At 47.6% G+C, this 20,811-nt stretch overlaps 1 protein-coding gene across 2 annotated transcripts; it reads left to right on the forward strand.

Annotated features, from left to right (window-relative positions):
- The first annotated feature begins 3,430 nt into the window (after window positions 1-3,430).
- On the forward strand, window positions 3,431-20,602 carry Tcf23 (transcription factor 23). Of its 2 annotated transcripts, none has more exons than XM_075955638.1 (3): window positions 3,431-3,819; window positions 4,887-5,129; window positions 19,916-20,602. In XM_075955638.1, exons 1-3 carry the CDS (start codon window positions 3,601-3,603, stop codon window positions 20,078-20,080), a joined length of 627 nt encoding a protein of 208 aa, XP_075811753.1. In that variant the 5' UTR covers window positions 3,431-3,600; the 3' UTR covers window positions 20,081-20,602. The 2 variants fall into 2 exon arrangements, with proteins under 2 accessions (XP_075811753.1, XP_075811752.1); XM_075955637.1 differs by lacking the exon at window positions 19,916-20,602 and adding an exon at window positions 7,299-13,473 and having other exon boundaries at window positions 3,435-3,819.
- The last annotated feature ends 209 nt before the right edge of the window (window positions 20,603-20,811 follow it).

The following is a 20,811-nucleotide window of genomic DNA, read 5'->3' on the forward strand; positions in this document are numbered from 1 at the left end:
GTGCCCCCTGTCTCTGTCTCTCTGTCTCTGCCTGTCTCTTTGTCTCTGCCTGCCTGTGTCTCTGTTTTTCTCTCTCTCTTTGTGTGTGTTCATGTGTGTGTATTCTCTCTATATGTGTGTGTATGTGTGTTTTCTCTCTCTGTGTATTCTCTCTGTTTCTCTCTCTGTGTGTGTTCTCTCTCTCTGTGTTCTCTCTGTGTGCATATGTAATTTCTCTCTCTCTCTGAGTGTTCTGTGTGTGTTCTCTCTCTATGTGTGTATATGTGATTTCTCTCTGTGTGTTCTCTCTCTCTCTATTGTATGTGTGCCCGCACGCTCTGTGTGTTCTCTCTCTATGTGTGTATATGTGATCTCTCTCTCTCTGTTGTGCGCGTGCCCACACACACTCTCTGTGTGTGTGTTCTGTGTGTATTCTCTGTGTGTGTATATGTGATTTCTCTCTCTCTCTCTCTCTCTCTCTCTCTCTCTGAGTGTTCTCTCTCTCTGTTGTATGCATGCCTACACGCTCTGTGTGTGTGTGTGTGTGTGTATATGTGATTTCTCTCTCTCTTTCTGTGAGTGTTCTCTCTCTCTGTTGGATGCGTGCCCGCACGCTCTCTCTGTGTGTTTGTGTATATGTGATTTCTCTCTCTCTCTCTCTCTCTCTCTCTCTCTCTCTCTCTCTGAGTGTTCTCTCTCTCTGTTGGATGTGTGCCCGCACGCTCTCTCTGTGTGTTTGTGTATATGTGATTTCCCTCTCTCTCTCTCTCTCTCTCTCTCTGTTGGATGCGTGGCCGCATGCTCTCTCTGTGTGTTTGTGTATATACTGGGATCATACTCAAGGCCTCATGTCCTCTAAACACTGTCACACTGCGCATCTCCTCAGCCTGTGACACTACTTTTCTTCTTTTTAAATTGATTTTATTGAGCTCTACATTTTTCTCTGCTCCTCTCCCTTTTTCACCCCTCCCCTTCAACCCTCTCCTATGGTCCCCACACTCCCAATTTACTCAGGAGATCTTATCCTTTTCTACTTCCCATGTAGATTAGATTCATGTAAGTCTCTCTTAGGGTCCTCATTGCTGTCTAGGTTCTCTGGGATTGCGAATTTATGCTGGTTTTTTTTTTCTTTATGTCTAAAAGCCACTTATGAGTGAGTACAAATGATACTTGTCTTTCTGAGTCTGGGTTACCTCACTCAATATGATGTTTTCTAGATCCATCCATTTGCCTACAAATTTCAAAATGTCTTTTTTCCTGTTGTGTAGTACTCCATTGTATAAATGTACCATATTTTCCTTATCCATTCTTTGGTAGAGGGGCATTTAGTTGTTTCTAGGTTCTGGCTATGACAAACAATGCTGCTATGAACATAGTTGAGCACATCTCCTTGTGGTATGATTGAGCATCCTTTGGATATATACCCAAAAGTGGTATTGCTGTGTCTTGAGGAAGGTTGTTTCCTAATTTTCTGAGAAATCGCCACACTGATATCCATAGGGGTTGTACCAGCTTGCATTCCCACCAGAAATGCAGAAGTGTTCCCTTTACCCCACAACCTTTCCAGCATAAGTTGTCATCACTGTTTTTGATCTTGGCCATTCTTACAGGTGTAAGACGGAATCTCAGAGTTGTTCTGATTTGCATTTCTCTGATAGCTAATGATGTTGAGCATTTCTTTAAGTGTCCTTCAGCCATTTTAGATTCCTCTGTTGAGAGTTCTCTGTTTAGGTCTCTACCCCATTTTTTTTTTATTGGATTATGTGATGTTTTGATGACCAATTTCTTGAGTTCTTTGTTTATTTTGGAGATCAGGCCTCTGTCTGATGTGGGGTTGGTGAAGATCTTTTCCCACTCTGTAGGCTGCCGTTTTGTCTTGTTGACCAGTGACACTGCTTCTCACTGGGGTGACTCCCCCACAGAGGGCGTGTCTCTGAGACCCGGGTCCACATGACGTTGACCTCACACCCTCCCAAGGACTGAGCACTGACAGCAGAGGAGCCCTCTGGAGGTGTCCCGGCTACCTGACTCAGAGAGCATACTTAGGTACAGAGTCTCTTTCCGTGCAGCTATCGTGTGGCTTTAATACTTTTTTCTCCCTACCCTGTGTCCTTAAAGTCAGTGGATCCTACCAGGATTGGCAGAGCCAGGGCGAGAGCCCTCTCCTTCCCTGCTGGGTGACTTCCTGCAGAGAGAAAGAACTCCTGTGTGCGCAGTGCTCTTGTGGCATCTCTGTAAATCTCACCTCAGCTCTGGTCGGATTCAACTTCTAAAGGGTCCTGGATGGATGCTTCTGGAAAAGGCCTCTCTGAGAAAAAGAAGATAGCACTAGAATCTAAGAGCTGGAATCCCTTCATCCCACGGGCATCTCTAGCCTCACTACTTCCAAGATTTTACATTGTTCTGTAATCCCAGCAGCACCTGGGAAACTGAGGCAGGAGGACTGCTGTGTGTTCAAAGGCCAGCCTGGGCTACGTAACAAGTTTCCAGCTATCCAAGACTACACAGCATAACATTATCTCAAAACAAAATCCTCCGGGCAGGTTGTTTCATCTCCGCACAGTACAGTTCCCCACATCTGAAACGAGTATCATTTTCAGAAGGCTTTCGGGAGCAGTGCTGGCCGGCTGGCCCAGCCTGAGCAGCAAGTCCAGATCCCAGTGAGATACTGTCTGAAAGTGCATGTGGGAAAGTCATGTGATTATATTTTAATTAAAAGATTTTAAATGAGGTGGACAACACCTGAGGAAAGACGCTTGATGTTGACTTCTTGTCTCCACATGCACGTGCACACAGGTACACACACATGTGCGCGTGCACGTGCACACACATACACACACACACACACACACACACACACGATCTCTTTATGGTTGCTCTGGAGAATAAGATATTCATATAAAGCGTAGAGGCACAATGCAGGGCATCTACAAGAGCTAGGAACATCAAAGTGTTATTAGGATCCTAGCCAGGTTGTGGTCCTGCCCGTCAAACGGGGATACAGGCTGGTGGCGGGGCAGGGCTAAAGTCCTCATAAGTGAAGGGCAGAGCCCTAAGGATGGCATCATTCCCCTGGAATCTTGGGAATAAACCACCAAGTTGGAATTGGGAAGCATGTCTGAGGAGTGGGGAGTAGCACCTCGTCATGTGCTTTTGGTGGGAGGAGGAAAGGACCGTGTGAGATAGGTGCTGATAGTCTCTGACACAAGGGCTGGAGATCCAGAGCCCCAAACTATGGATTTGAGCCCCAAACCTGAAGCAGTAGGTCCATCAGAGGATGACCCTGGTAAGGTCAGTCAGGGCGTGGAAGGGCACTCTCCTCTTACCCATCTCCAGGCCTTCTTAGCATGGGCCTTGTCCTAGGGCTTGGCCACTCCCAGCATGCGGCACCCCCACCACTCAGCTGGGATGGGAGGCAGGCGGAGGCTATCTGCGGGGGCTGTGCTGGGTGGGCAGTTTTCCCAGAGTGAGGAGTGAAGGATTGAGTTGGCGCCGGCTTCCTCAGATACAGACTCTGCTGGCTGGATGGCCAGCCTGTCCAGGCTAACTTGAGCCTAAGGGCTCCCTCGGGCTCTGTGTGACTGCTCTAGAGGCTATAGCTCCATACCCCAGGAGAGTGACATGTCACAGGAGGCCTCAGGGGCACCAGCAATGCCAAGAGCAGGGCATGGCCAGACTAAGGCCAAAGCACGGTTGCTTCTAGGTGCTGACAGGAAGAGGAGCCGCCTCAGCAAGACAAGGCAGGACCTACGGGACAGCACTAGCTGGAGTAATCACAGACTGAGCAGAGCCACCTCTGCCCCTCGAGGGACCAGAGCTAAGGGAACAGCTCATGGCAGGGTAAGGACTCTTTGGACTAGAGGAGGGAGCTGGGGAAGGCAGGGTTTGAGGGCAATGAGATGCCACTTCTGAGGGCAGAGCCTCAATCGGTATTTGATGGCTCCGCCCAAGGGCAGCATCCTTAGGCCCATGGTGCCACGCTGGAGGTGGGCAGGACAGGTCAGAACTCCATGAGAGCACAGCTCAGAGAGGTTACCTAACTACTGTCTGCTGAGAAACTCAGGCCCAGAGGATGTGAGCTATCTAAGGTCCCTGAACAGCAGCCAGTGGTGGCGGACCTAGACTGAGTATATGTTATTTATTTGTATTTATTTATTCATCTATCTATCTATCTGTCTGTCTTCCAGTCAGAGACTCATGTAGTCCAGGCTAGCCTCAAACATCCTCTGTAGCTTAGAACCTGGACTTCTGATCCTTTTGCCCCCACATTCCAAGCGCTGAGAGTATGTGCATAAACACCCAGTTTATGCCGCGATAGGGATCGGGCACAGGGCCTCACACATGTTAGGCAAACATTCCCCCAACTGAGCTACATCCGCAGCCCAGGACTGTATGTTCTGACTCTTGTGCAGAGTCCTTTCCTCTTTACCTAGTTGGGTCAAGGGTCAGCTGAGCAGGGGCATGGCTCTATGCTTCCTATAGCCCCCAGGGTACCCTGGTAAGCAGGCTCTAGATTGGGAGTAGAACAGATGTTAATGGCATAATAGAAAGAATAAGGGACTCTTGGGTTCTGAGCCAAGTGTTGTCACCTTCCTGTCATCTGATCCCAGTCTAGGCCTTCCTTCATTTTATTATGAAGCCTGGCTTCAAACCAGTGAGGCCCATTAGCTCCATAAGATGACATGGCACTAATAGGGTCCTTAGAAGTCAGGACCAACCAGGCGTGGTGGTGAACTCCTATAGCCCCAGCACTTGAGACGTAGAAGCAGGAGGATCCCAAATTCCAGGTCATCCTGGGCTATGCAGAGAGTTCAAGTCTAGCCTGGGCTACAGGAAACCCCGTCCCAACAATAGGAACTCTGACAAGAGGGCAGGGTGAGATGTACTCAAGGGGGACCTCTCTGCAGAGTGAAGCCTGCCCTGAGAACGCAGCACGGGAGCGGACCCGGGTGAGGACACTGCGCCAGGCCTTTTTGGCCCTGCAGGCTGCTTTGCCTGCCGTACCACCTGACACAAAGCTTTCCAAGCTGGATGTGCTGGTGCTGGCCACAAGCTACATAGCCCACCTCACCCGAACGCTCGGCCACGAGTTGCCTGGCCCTGCCTGGCCACCCTTCCTGCGTGGACTCCGGTACTTACACCCCCTCAAGGTAGGTCGCTGGCCTAGGGTCTTGGTAGGAAACCTTGGGGAGGGAAATGGAATTGGGGGCATTTTCCTCCTGTTCTCTCAGGAGGGGGACAGAGGCTGGCTCTTGGGGTGGAGCGGTGACTGGGTGTTGTCTGCATGAGTGGATTGCTCCAGGAGGAGAGAAACGCTCTGAGATTCTTAGTGTCTGGGGAAGAGAGGAGTGGGTTCCTGTTCTAAGGCCCAGGACCCAGGAGAGTCACCCATTTCCAAGCAATTTCACCTCCTTGAGTAGCGAGTGGCGCCTGCCTTTCTGGTCTCTGACTACTGTTGCTGCAGACATCTGGTCGTCTCTGGGAGGACAACATCCTAAAACCCTCCCCAGTGCTCTGGAAACACCCATTGGAAGGCAAGCCACCCGGTGTAGGTCAGAGGTCTTCCAGCAAGCACCATGGCAAACCATTACCCAGTTTCCTGAACCTTAGCTTGAGAATGCACTAAGACTGGATGCTGAAGATAAGCTGTAGGCCAAGCTGAGAACCTTAGGGCAGTCCCCCTGCACCCCCACTTAGGGCAGTCCCCCCCCCCACTTAGGGCAGTCCCCCCACACTTAGGGCCGTCCCCCCGCCCCCCCGCTTAGGGCAGTCCCCCCTCCCCCCCACTTAGGGCAGTCCCCCGTCCCCCCACACTTAGGGCAATCCCCCTGCCCCCCCCCACTTAGGGCAGTCCCCCCGCCCCCACACACACTTAGGGCAGTGTCATCTGTTGACTCATGAGAACCAAGCAAGGGAAGATTTACAGATGGAGACCTGAGGGCAGGGAGGGCAAGGGGCCAGGTTCAGTTCGAACCCAGGCGTCTGGCCACAGACCTCTCCACCAAAGGCCCCCAGGCGCTTCACAGGAACCTGTGCAGAGAGTATGCTGTGAGCCAGGTATAGTGGGCCACACTCAGTCCCAGTCTCAAGAAACAGAGGCAGGAGGTTCCAAGTTCCAGGTCAGTCTGGCAAGGTAGCAAGACTCTATCTTAAAATTAAAACAAACAAACAAAAAAGAGTTTGCAATATCATAAAGGAAGGGTGACCTTTGCCCTCTAAAAAATCTCCTCCCCCCCCCCGAGATGTCATATATTCCAAGCTGGCCTAAAACTCAAATGTAGCCAGTGATGGCCTCCTGCCTTCACCTTTCCAGTGCTCAGATTATAGGCTGCATACCGCACTTGGTTTACACTAGGCTGGGAGTTGAACCCAGGATTTCGAGCATCCTAGTCAGGTGCTCTACCAACTGAACCACGTCTCTAGCTGTCGCCTTTATTTTTTATAATGGCTTCTTTTTATTGTCTCTTTCTTGTACATGCTGTTCTTCTGAAATGTCCTGAAATGTTTGTTTGTTGTTTCTTGAGAATATAGCTGAAATGCAGGCTTCCGAGATTAAATGGGGTTCAGTCTAAAATGCTAAAGGTAGCACTGGATACAGGGCCATGGAGCAGCAGCAAGGTTCTTATCTGTAAAATGGTGGTGAATATAAAGCCCTGTGAGTAGCAAATGAGAAATAAATATGTTGGTGAGTGAACAGAGGAGGGGCGGGGAGAGAAGAGGAGAAGAGGAGGGGAAGGGAGAGGAAAGCCTAGTCTAGAACTCTGACAGATTAGTGAAGAGATACTGAACGACGGGGGAGCGATGGAGAGGACAGGCTCCAAGCGGCGTGATCCTTGTTTGTTCGTTTGTTTTTCGAGACAAGATTTCTCTCTGTGTAGTCCTTGGCTGTCTTGGAACTAGCTCTTGTAGACCAGGCTGGCCGCAAACTCCCAGAGATCCACCTGCCTCTGTCTCCCGAGTGCTGGGATTAAAGGTGTGTTCCACTATGGCCCAGCGATCCTTGCATTTTCTTAAACCACCCTTATTCCTGAGAGGAAGGCCTTGAAATCCTTGAGCCCCATCCTCACCCTCTTCTACCTCTGGCACTGCTCTGCCCAGGGCACCTGTCTACCTTCCTCCAACCAAGTCTTGCTCTTCTTGAGGTCCTTACTGCCCTCAGTGGGCTCCTGTGCCGCTGCCAGGCAGCAGGGAGACCCTCTAAAGCTGTGACATCCAGAGGACATGTCAGAGGATGCCAGACTTAAGGTCTTAATTGTTTCCAGGCTATTCAGGACCACACAGTAGCTGTGTTAATCATTCCCCGTCTTCTGTCTTCTCAGAAGTGGCCCATGCGATCTCGTCTTTACGCAGGAGGCTTAGGATGCTCTGGCCTCAATTCCACCACAGCCACCGCTGCCAGCCAGAGAACCAGGGACGAAGAGGTGGGGTCCCAAGTCTCTGTAGCCACAGATGTTCTTGTCGCCGATCCAGTATCTCCAGCTCTTGGTAACAAATGACCAGCCCCTCATCCTCTTCTCTCAGACTGTGACTCTCACGTAAGGACCCGGATTTTCTACAGCTCTCCCTGTCTTTCCCCCTGACTCTCAGCCTTTGGAATTGACTCAGGCTCAACTTTCAAGTTCAGGCTCGGCTTCCGGCAGGCAGAAGAAGCAATGGTGACGTCAATGGTGGAGAGTTCTGAGGGGACCCAGGATGAAGATCTTCACCTTTGGCTCTTAGGAGGGGACATTCCTGGCACTTCTAGGGTAGTGGCAGGAAGTGAAAGAGCAAAGTGTTTGACGTGGTTTAAAGTCAAGCTAGGGAATCACCCTCCCCTTACTTCCCTAGGCTTCTTCCCACTGCGAGAAAACAGAAATGACTCTGCAGGCTCAGGTGGAGGAGGCTAGGGTGGCGTTAGCCCCAGGCGCTCTTGGCCACACAGGGAACAGGAAGGGCTTTTGGTAGCTGTACGTGTGACCTCTAGGTCACAAGGTCACAAAGCCAGAGAGGAAACTGAAGAATAAAGTGTGATTTTTTTTTAAATTGCCCTACAAGATACTTATCTAACATCAAAGAGGAAGTGAAAAGTTTAGGGTTCTTGTCCCTGGATATGGTCTCTCCAGCTGCCCCCATCACCACATTCCCCCACCAAGGCCCTGCATCCTTTCACACTTTCTTAGCACGGGCTCTGTCTAGAGATGAAGCCACCACACTTACACGGCTTACATTCCAGGGGAACTCCCAGCTGTCTAGGGGGAGATGGTTTTATCCCAAAGGCATCTCTACTTTCACTCAATGAGGCAGCCAATCACAGCCCTGCCTCCAAAAGGTTGGCACCATGCACTCAGCTGTCTCCTGGAAGAGACTAAGACAAGGCATGTGTATCTTTCTCGGGGGGGTGACAACTATGGTCTTCATTTCTGTTATATTAGAAACCTCGTCTCAAGAAAACACAAGACAAGCATGTCCTCTGTGCCATCACTAACTGGGGCTTTGTTGGTTTGGGTATAATCTATACAGTTCTAGAAATCAGCTCCCAAGGCCAACTTCTCCCCACAGACATTGACATCCCAGGCCTGCTCCAAGTCGTGGGACAGAGTGCCAATATTTTGCTATAGCTTTAGTGACACTAGTCCTTGACCCTGAAGAAATAATTGGAGGACAAAGCACGCAATGCAACGAGCCTTCCAAGTCAAGTAGAGTTTCAGAAAGGCTCCTGAAGCCTAGACACAGAAGAACAGCCTTCCTGTCAAATTTTAGTAACCAAGGCCAACTAGAGTCCTAACTGGATGATCGTGAGCCGAGTGAGGCTTAGGCAGGCTGGAAGGGATGGGTCTGCTCCTCCTGGGCTGACCAGGGCATTTGGGGAAAGGGGGTTGAGGGGGTGACTCAGCAAGCTGGGGTGTAGCTAGAAGACACAGAACGTCCCAGCCAGAGCTGCATGGGCTGTGGGAGAGCAGCTGGGCTGTGGCTGGGAGCCATCGCAGAAGGCCTTAGCCAAGGCCAAACGCATAAATCTGCCCGGTCCCGCATTTCTGCTAAGAGACCCTGAGAACTTGTCCAGAGCTGATGCGGGCAGCTGGACGGGGCCAGGCAGGGGCAGTGACCAGGTGTGGGAGGGCAAAAGCAGTATTCTTCACAAGACCATAAAAGTCCAGCCTGGGGGGTTCTATTTTTAAAACCAAATACAGCATCTCCCTGGTTGAGTTGTTGGAGGGTGGTAAAAAGATGTGTCCATGATTTCCTCCCAGTCAGTGACATAAAATTGGTCTCTGGGAGGGCAAGGGACTGGTTTTGGGTATGTACTGGAAGTCCCCTCACAGCCTAGAACATCTCCCAGTGATCGGGTAGAGTTAGATTTAGAGCCTGGAGTGTCCACCCTGCCCAGACTCAAGCTTTTGCCTCATTTTGACAACTCCCTCAGGACTGAACACTTCCCAGTGCCCTGGTGGAGAAGACAAAGAGGATGAAGATGGTAGAGGATTGGGTTAAGAAGAACAAGCCCATCAAAGAGGAGATACTTTTTGTTTTTATTTGTTTTGTTTTTTACATAGTTCACTGTGTAGCCCAGGCTGGCTTTGAACTTGAAATTCTTCTGCCTCAGCAGGGATGATGGGCTCACAGGCCTTTACCTCTCTGCCCAACTAGGATATGTTTCTAAGGCTGCTTCCAGGGAATATGGTTTTCTTGGCGACTAAGACAGTCATCTGGTCCAGTCACCCCTGCAGTGGGGAAAGGAGCCAAAGCCAAAGGAAGACCCAGGGCATGACTGGGACTCCACCCTCTCTAAGGAGCCCAATACTGCCCTTGGGAAATAGCACTCTGGGGACTGGAGTCTGTAAGCCAAGCAGAAGCAGGAATGAGCCCCTTTGTTCCCACAGCAGAGGAAGAAAAGCACCTGCTGACTGGGAGACCTATGCTCTCCAGTGCTGGGGACATGGCAGATAAGGGCAGTTAGAGGCCGTAGAAGGAGCTGAAATCTGTCTCCATCAACAGCAATTCCCTAGGACCAAGCATGCGCAGGGAAGAATATGCCTAATTGAAGGTGACATGCGGTGTGAAGATTCCCTGGTTCAGGCGTCAGTTGCACGGCTGCACCCAGTGAAACTAGTCCATTCTGCTTTCTTCCAGTCCTTCTCAGGGTGAGGTGCAGGCAGAGTGAGAAGGAAGACCTCGCTGTTGCCTCCCTCCACCCAGCTGGATGTGCTCCAAGAGCCCATGGCTGAGGCTCCGATGGAGCTTTGGAAGGGCACAGTTAAGGATGACGGTGGCCGTGGAGTTCACCAAACTGGGAATGAATGATAGGAACTCTTGACTGTCAGTTTGACTGGATTGAGAGATGCCTGAGGGCTAGTCAGGAGTACCTCTGGCTTTATCTGTGAGAACTTTTACCAACTGAATGGCTTAGTCCCTTTATAGATTCAAAATAGAGCATTGATAAACCCGGCAAGGTGGCACACAACCTTTAATCCTAGCACTTGGGAGGTAGAGGCAGGCCGATCTCTGTGAGTTGGAGATCAGTGAAGCCAGCCAGTGAGATCCTGTCTCAAAAACAAAATTAGACTACTGAGTCAGGCAGCAGTAGAGATGCATGTCCTTAATCCCAACACTTGGAAGGCAGAGGCAGGCGGATCTATGAATTCAAGGCCAGCTTGGTCTAGAGCGCGAGTTTCAGAATGGCCAAGGCTATGCAGAGAAACCTTGTCTTGAAAAACAAAAATTAGGGGGCTGGAGAGATGGCTCAGTGGTTAAGAGCATTGCCTGCTCTTCCAAAGGTCCTGAGTTCAATTCCCAGCAACCACATGGTGGCTCACAACCATCTGTAATGAGGTCTGGTGCCCTCTTCTGGCCTGCAGGCATACATGCAGACAGAATACTGTATACATAATAAATAAATATTGAAAAAAAAAAGAAAAACAAAAATTAGACTGTAGGGTAGTGATGGAATTGTGGACAGGCTGGAGGACGTTGCTCACTGGGGTTGTGTGCTTGGGGATATGTCGTCCACGGACTGAATTCTCTGGAACTTTGGACCACAGTAAACCTTTCCTACATTGCGTTGCCTCTCTCCGGAATTCGGTCACATCAGTGTGAACATTAGTGGAGAGTAAGATCAAGATGTTTTCTAAGAAGTAAATCCTTCTTCCTCTTCTGGGAAGAGGCCGGCTAGGATGAGTGAGATAACACCCGTTTCTCCCTTTCCTAGTATAAGCCCTGGAAGTTTATTCTGTTCTAGTTCAAGGCTGGGCAAACCAGAGCCAGTGGGCCAAATCCAGCTTCCGTGTGTTTGTATAAATAAAGTTTTTTGGGGACAGGCCTGTACATTTGTTAACATTATGGTTGTCTTTCTCATGCCAAGGAAAAGAACTCAGACAGTCACTGAGGATCCCAGAGCATTGGCTATCCAGACTGTATAGGACATTTCTGACCTTTGTTCATCTTGTAATTCAAAAACATCATAGGTACTCCAAGTGTTTCTGGGAACCCTGAGTAGTCTAAATGACTAAAATTATTCTCATAATATAAGAATACAAGATGCAGGGCTCATCATTTTAAGAGCACTGGCTGTTCTTTCAAAGGATCCAGGTTTGATCTCAGCACCTACACAGTGGCTCCCAACCAGCTGTAACTGCGGGTTCAGGGGATCCGACACCGTTTTCTGGTCTCTCTGGGTGCTGGCGTATATCTGCTACACAGACATACTTACGGGCAAAACACCCATGCACATAAAATTTCGTAAAAATTAATAAAAATAAAAAATCCTAAACAAAGAAAAATACAAAATTAAAGGGGGCCTGGTGGTGGTGGCGCACGCCTTTAATCTCAGCATTCGGGAGGCAGAGGCAGGAGGATCTCTATGAGTTCGTAGCCAGCCTGGTCTACAAAGGCTAGTTCCAGTATGGGCTCCGAAGCCACAGAGAAACCCTGTCTCTAGACAACAACAAAAACTCTGTCTCTAAAAACAACAACAACAATGACAACAAACAACAACAAAAAAAGAAAGAAAATTAAAGGGGAAATAAATTAGCATTAAAGAAAATAAAGAATACAAGATGCTATAGGCCTTGTTCCTCTCTTCCTTCCCATCCCCCTCTCTCCCCTCTTTACCTGCGGGTTTTCACATTTGTTTCTGTGCATGCCCTGGGGCACACAGGAGCTCAGCAGACAGCTCACCAAAGGCACATGAGCTCCGGGATTGAACTCAGGTGAGCATGGCGGCAAAGAGCCTTTCCCCATTGAGCCCCTTCACCAGCTCAGCAGCGTGCTCTGGCCTCGGTCTGTTTGCCCTATCTAGCTAGTTAAAGTTATCCTTAAAGTTAGTGTTGTGTGTGTGTGTGTGTGTGTGTGTACGTGCGCGCGTGGTATGTTAAAGCCAGAGGATGCTCTTGGACTTCATCCTCAGGAATGCCATCCACCACAGGGTCTCTCCAAACCTAGGCTAGACCTGCTGGCTCCCAGCGTCTGTCTGGACAACCCTAGCATTGGAAATGCAAGTTTGCACCACTACACAGTTGACCTCGTTACACGGGTTCTGCGGAGTTGAACCTGGGTCTCTACGCATATAATGTAAGCACTTTTTAGAGTGAGCTATCTCCTCAGCCCTCTTTCTTTCTATTTTTTTTTCTAAGACAGGGTCTCACGAAGCCCAGGCTGACCTTCAAATCACTATGTAGCCAAAGACAGCCTTAAAGTCTGGGTCTTCCTCCTTATACCTTCTTTGTCACCGTGCCTAGATTAACACGTTTTGATTTGTTATATTTGTGCAAATGTGTCTCAGAGCGGTGAATGTGTGTGCATGTTAATGTATGAATGCACACATGCATGAGCATGTGAGTGCATGTGTTCGTGAAGGCAGGGCGTTGCTATCAGGTGGCTCTTTCAGTTGTTTTCCACATTATTTTTTCAATTTTATGCATTTTGCTTGCGTGTATGTCTGTGCACAAAGAGGGTGCAGTGTCTGCAGGGCCAGAAGAAGTATTGGATCCCTTGGAACTGGAGTTACAGACCATTGTAAGCTGCCATATGGGTGTTGGGAACTGAACTAGGGTCCTTAGGAAGAGCAGTCAGTGCTCTTAACCACTGAGCCATCTTTCCAGCCCCAGTAGAGAGTCTCTCATTGAACTTGGAGTTCAACCACATGACTATCCTGACTGACTCAAGAGCTACAGGTATCTGCACTCCTAGGAATGGTCACAGTTCACTGTGGAAAATTTAAATAGTTTAAATGTCATATGCAGCAGATCTCAGAGAGTTTAAAGGACCACAATTTGTTAAGTACATCCCGGGTACACAAATTTAATTCCTAGTTACCTGATAGAGGCTCAAGCCCAAAAATCATGTACAGGAGGATAGATTAAGCTTTTTTCTAGAATTAGTACTCTATATGACCATTAATATCACAGCAGAAAGTGTAATTAATCTTATAAAGTTTGAAACAATATTTATTATTTATTAAAAGATGTTATTTATTTACTATGTATATAGTGTTCTGCCTGAATATATGCCTGCTATCCAGAAGAGGGCACCAGACCCCATTACAGATGGTTGTGAGCCACCATGTGGTTGCTGGGAATTGAACTCAGGACCTTTGGAAGAGCAGGCAGTGCTCTTAACCACTGAGCCACCTGTCCAGCCCTGAGATAATACTGATACCTTAAGAAAAGTTTTGAGGAGGCAGATGAAACTAAAGGATGATGAGCTTAGTGGCTGTAGAACAGTCCCTTAATTTTGTTTTTAGCTCTGTTCCATACCAGGTGGTTCTTCTGACCTGAGACAGAGACTTTAGATTTTTCTTTAACACGCATGCTTAGGTTTAGAGGAGAGAGCCATGCTCCAACTCCAAAGACAGCTTATATTTTTAATTGAACTGGGACTACAAAAAGACCATTTGCCTCATATGTCTGTAGAGAGCAGCAGAAACGAATGTTAGGGAAGATTTATGAAATTTTATCCTGTTGGAAATGTAATATACCAATAGGCCAATTTGCTCTTTTTCTTGGGGGCATTTTCTCCGGATGATTTGTCCTTTTCTTCAGATGTCTCTTTTGTCCAGCTGTCTTCAGATTCCTTAGTTGGCTGCCTTCATTCTCCTGAAAGGACAAAAACAAAATACTTCCCCAACCCTAACTTCGGGGACTTTTCTTTTTGGCTGGTTATATCTGATCAAGTGAAAAGTATTTCTTAGACTTATTAGTTTTATAATCCATTCATCTATGAGTGCTGATCTTGCCTTTAAAGACCTAATCATGCCTTTGAATTCTGAATTAACATTTTCAAAAGCCAAAGATTCAATTACTATTTGTCTAATTTCTGGATCTATTTACAGCTGAAGTCAATCTTTGTTAAAATATATATATATACACACACATATATATATATATAAACAGTGAAGGCTTCTTTTGGGCCTTGTATAATTTTAGTAAATGGCTCAGTCCTCGATCCTGACTCTTCTGTCTTGTCCCAAGCATTCATAGCTGCTGTATGGCGTAGAACCAAGGTGTGATCATCAGACGTAATCTGTCTTTGCAACCAGCATAATGGTCCTCACCGAGGATTTGATCTTGGGAAGTCTCATAACCTCTAGCCCTACCTCATTGTTCTATGACCCTAGCTTCGTCTCTCTGCCATGCTTTCCACTGTAACTGAGGACCAGCTTCCAATGCTGCTGTAACTAAATCTTTCCAGTCTTGGGGAATAATTCTGTTCTTAGTGGCCCATAAAGAGGTGAATACATTCCATATGAAACTCTTGCTTCCTTAAATCACTTCAAATCTAACATTCCTATAGGATTCCAGTTAACTTCTGAATAGCCTTGGGGATGCCTATCATCTGGTGGTCGTATTTGAATGGTAACTGGAGAATTTAAGGTTGGTTATCTAATAACCTTGGGCTATTCCTCTCCAGTTTATAATGCAATGGTGTGGAAACTTCTGCTCTAAACTCTTCTGTCTGTGTATGTGAATATTTTTCTTAGTTCCATTAGTCTGTCTAAGGATTTTATTTTATCAGTCAATTTTCCATATTTGGCACTGATGTCAAACAACTTTTTTAGGCATAAAACAAGAATTACCAAAATAATAATTGCTACCAATCCCAACTAAGTTGATTATCCTTTAAATTGTTCAGTTTTCAAATCATTCATTGTGGAATCATACAAAGGCCTAAATCCCTCCATCATAATATTGTGTCCCCCCCCCCCTTTTTTTTCCTGAGACAGGGTTTCTCTGTAGCTTTGGAGCCTGCCCTGGAACTCACTCTGTAGATCAGGCTGGCCTCAAACTCACAGAGATCAGCCTGCCTCTGCCTCCCGAGTGCTGGGATTAAAGGCGTGCACCACCATCGCCCAGAGTACATCCTTAGGGAGACATTTTCTCAGTTGAGGTTCCCTCCTTTTAGATGACTACAACCTGTGTCAGGTTGATATAAAACTATGCAGCACAATCTGTATCTATTAATCCAAAAGTGATTTCACCAGTTATTAAAAATACCTACAGGAGGGGGCTGGAGAGATGGCTCAGAGGTTAAGAGCATTGCCTGCTCTTCCAAAGGTCTTGAATTCAATTCCCAGCAACCACATGGTGGCTCACAACCATCTGTAATGAGGTTTGGTGCCCTCTTCTGGCCCGCAGGTATACACACAGACAGAATATTGTATACATAATAAATAAATAAAATTAATAAAAAATACCTACAGGAATATTCCTAGTGGTATTATTTGTAACCTCACTGTGATGGACGGCTTCAGTCATCACCTGGACACAACCTAGAGTCACCTGGAAAGCCTTAATGAGGGATTGTCTACACTGGCTTGGCCGGTAAGCGTGTTTATGGGGGAATATAAGTGTTTATTTTGAGACAGTTTCATTTTGTATCCTTGACTGGCCTAGAACACAATGATTTGTAGACCAGGCTGCCCTCAAATTCGCAGAGATCTGCCTTCCTCTGCCCCTGAGTGCTGGGGTTAAAGGCATGCACGCCATATTGTCTTAAGTTAGTTGACATGGGAAGACTCAGCCTCCTGTGGGGAGCACCATTCCCTAGGCAGGGAGCACTGGACTGTAAAAGAGTGCAAGCCTGCCGGCAAGCGAGCCTTAGACGTTCATTTCTCTCTGACCGTGATGTGGATGTGATGTGACCAGATGTTGGAAGGTCCTGCCTTGATTTCTTCTCCCGATCGATGGACTGCAATCTGGGATTGTAAGATAACACAAACCCTCTCTCTCCCCTAAGTTGCTTTTTGTCAGGTTTTTTTTTTTTTTGGTTTTTCGAGACAGGGTTTCTCTGTGGCTTTGGAGCCTGTCCTGGAACTAGCTCTGTAGACCAGGCTGGTCTCGAACTCACAGAGATCCGCCTGCCTCTGCCTCCCGAGTGCTGGGATTAAAGGCGTGCGCCACCATCGCCCGGCTCAGGTTTTTTTTTTTCAATCACAGAATGAAACTGGGAAAAGCCCCAGACTGGAAACTGTTGGTTTTCTAGGTTTCTGGAGCTGTGGGATCCCACAAGCGCTTTTGTTGTTGCTTGGTTAGAGGTATTGATGGACTGGTTGTTCCTCTGCAGAAGCTCTGGAGGTTTCAGGTTGAACAGTGAGCGCTTTGTTAGGCTTCACCAGCAGAGGGCGCTACAGGAAGCCAGCAACCTAGAAGAGAAAGGCAGGTGCGCCAAACTGTCATAGTGCTGACAGGTGTTTATCCTCAGCAGCTGCGCTTGGCTCAAGTTTCCAGTCTTTTCTCACTCTCAGAATCAGCTTTTATTGCGTTCCTTCAAGATGCTAGCACCATGAGTGTGATAGCACTGGGGAGCCCGAGGCAGAGGGATGGTGGGATTAGGGCCTGCCTATGCTACATAGCGAGACACAGTCTCTAAACAGATGAACAGGGTTTGAGTTGGAGCTCAGGTGGTAAACTGCTTGCCCTGTAAACTGTAAAGCCCTGGGTTCAATTCCTCAGTACCACATGCACCAAGCATAGCAGTGCACACCTATAATATAAGCACCCAGGAGGTAGAGGCAGGAGGATCAGAAAGTCCTCTTTGACTATACAGTGAGCTCAATGCCATGTCAGCTACATGAAACCTTGTTTCAAAAATAAATAAATAAAGAGGGCCAATGAGATGGTTCAGCAGATAGAGGCACTTGTAGAGAAAGCCTGGAGCCCCTCCTCTTACATAAAGATGGAATGAGAGAACCGGCCTCACAAAGCTACCCTGACCTCCACATGTGTGCCATGGCTTGAGTACACGGCTGCCATGCACATATCACACACCCACACACACAATAAACTGTAAGTAATAAACATGTACATTGATTAAAAAGTAATAACCAGTCTGGCGGTGGTGGCACACGCCTTTAATTGCCGCACATGGGGAGGCAGAGGCAAGCGCATCTCTGTGAGTTCGAGGCCAGCCTGGTTTACAGAGAGAATTCCAGGACAGGCTCCAAAGCTACAGAGAAACCCTGTCTCGAAAGACCAAAAACAAAAACAAAACAACAACAGCAAAAACATAAAACATGGAGGGAATTACCTCGCGGGCTCTCTGTCTTGCATGCCCAGCCCTGGGAAGCCTCCTTCCCTGCCCTTTCCCAACCAGCCGGGGCTCACAACTGGGGAGCTTCCCAGCTCCCATCTACCCAGCTCCCATCTTCTGTTTTCTAGTGTGTTATCTTGGCCTCTAAGAGACCCCAGAAGCCTGTTTTGATGACTCAAGACCAGGTGTGGTGGCACAAACTTTAATCCCAGCACTTGGGAGGCAGAGGCGGGCAGATCTCTGAGTTCAAGACCAACCTGCTCTACAGAGTGAGTTCCAGGACAGTCAGGACTAAGTAGAGAGACCCTCTCTCATAAAACAAACAAACAAACAAACAAACAAACAACAAAACCTAACTCTGAAGCAGAAAGACAAAATTGAATGATTCATGCAAGTCGTTTCTAAAGAGATGAGCCAAAGGGAGTGAAGAATAAATGTCTACAATAATTAAAAATTCCCTGTAGGCATGGTGGTGTGTGCCTGTGCTCGTACTTGGGAGGTGGAGGCAGAAGGACTGAGCAACTTTGTCTCAACACAACACAACACAACACAACAAAACACAATACAGCACAGCAAAACACAACACAACACAGCACAGAACAATACAACACAACACTGCATAGCAAAACACAACACAGAACAGCAAAACACAGCACAGCACAGCAAAACACAATACAGCACAACACAGCACAGCACAATACAGCACAGCATAACACAACACAACAGCACAGCACAATACATCACAGCACAATACAGCACAACACAGCACACTAAGCTGGTGCCGATAATTAGCACATTAGAAAGACTTTCCTCATCACCGTCCTCCGGCCCCGAGTCTCTGTGGTTTCAAAGGGGCTAGCCTGAGCTCCGATGGGTGTGGTGTGAGCAGATGCCCTGTGCCTCATGACTCTACTTTCCTTTTTTCTCGGGTATTTTAAAGTCTGTGCTGTGTGATTTGTCCTCCAGCAATCTCTCTTGTTAGAGGTTTATATTAGTCTAGTCCATGGATCAACCCCTTCTCTTTTAATTAAAGTGATGTATTGCTTCGGTACACAAGACAAATGCCGCTGGAGCAGAGACTGGGGATGACTTGGATTCCCATCTGGGTGGGAGGGCCCAACATGACGAGTGTCACAGTGACAAGCCAATGGGTGAAGTCGGCTCAGAATCGGATGGAATTTAGCGTTCTCCGTTCCTCTCAAGACGCTTGTGGACAATGACTGCTTTCTTCTATAAATAGTACCAATCCTCAGGGAGTTCCGGGGCAAGACCTTTGGATTTTATTACCAGTCACAAAACGGATTTGTGCTGCGCCGTATGAGTCCCTTGGGGTCACAATTGTTCAGGAGGGGTTGGCTTTCTCAGCCAGGTGGGAAGGCGATGACAGCAACAGGGCAGTGCTGGCTTGCCTGGGAGTGTCTGAGATCCACGATGTGGGCGTCCAGCAGCCGTCCCATGTCTCTAACTGAAGACTTCCAGCTGTTCCCACCCCATATTCTTTTGTTACATATACACTTTATTTGGTGTGTCTATGTGTGTGCACATGTGTATAACCACATTGTTGAAGGAGCTGCGGGTTGCATTCCTGCCGCCCTGCTCCCAGCCACCTGGCTAGCTTATGCCTCGAAATAACAACACACAAATTGTATTCTTTTAAACACTGCCTGGCCCATTATATCTAGCCTCTTCTCAGCTAACTCTCGCACCTGGACTAGCCCATTTCTAATAATGTGTGTAGCACCCCAAGGTGCGCTTACCAGGACGATTCTAGCCTACGTCCATCCTGGGTGGGAGCTTCATCGTGTCTGCCTCAGAGAGCAGCGGCCTGGCATCTGAGCTCACATCCTCTTTCTCCCAGCATTCTGTTCTGTTTACTCCACCCACCTATATTCTAACCTATCAGGGCCAAGCAGTTTCTTTATTAATTAACCAATGACCTTCCTCCATCACCACATGTATACCACAGTGAACATGTGGCAGTCAAAGGATAACCTGCAGGAGTCTGTTCTCCTCTTCTACCATACGGGACCCAGGGATTGAACTCAGATTGTCAGGCTTGGCAGCAATCACCTTTCTCCACTGAGCCCTTTCCCCTGCCCCTTCTCTCCTTATTTTTGTCACCATTGGGTTAGTCTCAACACCTAAGTGTTGATTTCTACAACACCATAATTCTCAGCTTCTGACCCCTGAAATGAAGCTTCCAATCCCCCTCTTTCTCCTGGTGGCATCCTTTACTTCATAATGGCCAATGGCCACACCATTTTCAAAATGTCTGTTTCAAGCGTTGTGACCTGTCATGTTGATCGCTAACCCTCAGCCTCCCATCTCGCTTAGGCCAGCACTGCTGTCCAGGATTTCCTGCAGTGACCCCATCTCAGAGCCCATGTTCAGTTGGGGTTGTTCCTTTGAAAATACCTTTGTCCTGATTACGCAGGGAAACCCTGTCCCGAAAAAGAAGAAGAAGAAGAAGAAGAAGAAGAAGAGGAAGAGGAAGAGGAAGAGGAAGAGGAAGAGGAAGAGGAAAAGAAAAAAGAAAAAGAAAATACCTTTATCCCTATGTCTCTTCCCCATGGCTCCATTCTCTCCACACCTTACCTGAATACTAAACTCTGTTCATTTGGCTCCCTTGAAATTCTCAATCTAAAAATCTCAAGTAAGGCTTACCACCTTTGGGCAATCATTTGATTTTTTTCCTCCCTACATTCAAACATATAAGGTGGAGCGAGCTGGAGGAAAACACCCAGAATTGATGTCTGGCCTCCACTTACACATGTATATGTATATATATACACACAAAAACCTGCCTGTACATGTATTCACAAACCCATACAAACACAGACATATACCACACACACATGAGAACATGGCCAGGGTATGATGCTCCACCCCCAATACATGTGTGCATATCCACAAAAAGAAATATGAAAACCACACACTTATCCAACAGAGGATGTCCAGGGTATGGGGCACATGCCTCTAGTCTTAGCATGGGAGTAGAAACAAGAGGACCAAGAGTTCAAAGCCAAGCTCAACTATATAGTGAGTCTAAGGCCAACCTTGACATGAGACCCTGTCTCAAAAAAAGTCAATAAAGCCATGTATATTGGTACATGCCTTTATTCCCAGGACTCAGGAGGCAGAAATAGCCAAATCTCTCTGAGTTCAAAGCCAGTCTGGTCTAACATTCCTGAGTTCCTGACTATCCAGGGTTACATAGTGAGGTCTTGTCTAAGAAAAAAAAATCCAATAAGTATAAAAATAATAAAAATAAACCAACAATGAAGCCGTCACTGTTGTCCTGCTGGGGGGAGGAGAGCACGGGGCTACCGC

Source organism: Microtus pennsylvanicus, chromosome 21 (genome assembly GCF_037038515.1).
Source record: "Microtus pennsylvanicus isolate mMicPen1 chromosome 21, mMicPen1.hap1, whole genome shotgun sequence".
In the NCBI taxonomy this organism is placed as follows: domain Eukaryota; kingdom Metazoa; phylum Chordata; class Mammalia; order Rodentia; family Cricetidae; genus Microtus; species Microtus pennsylvanicus.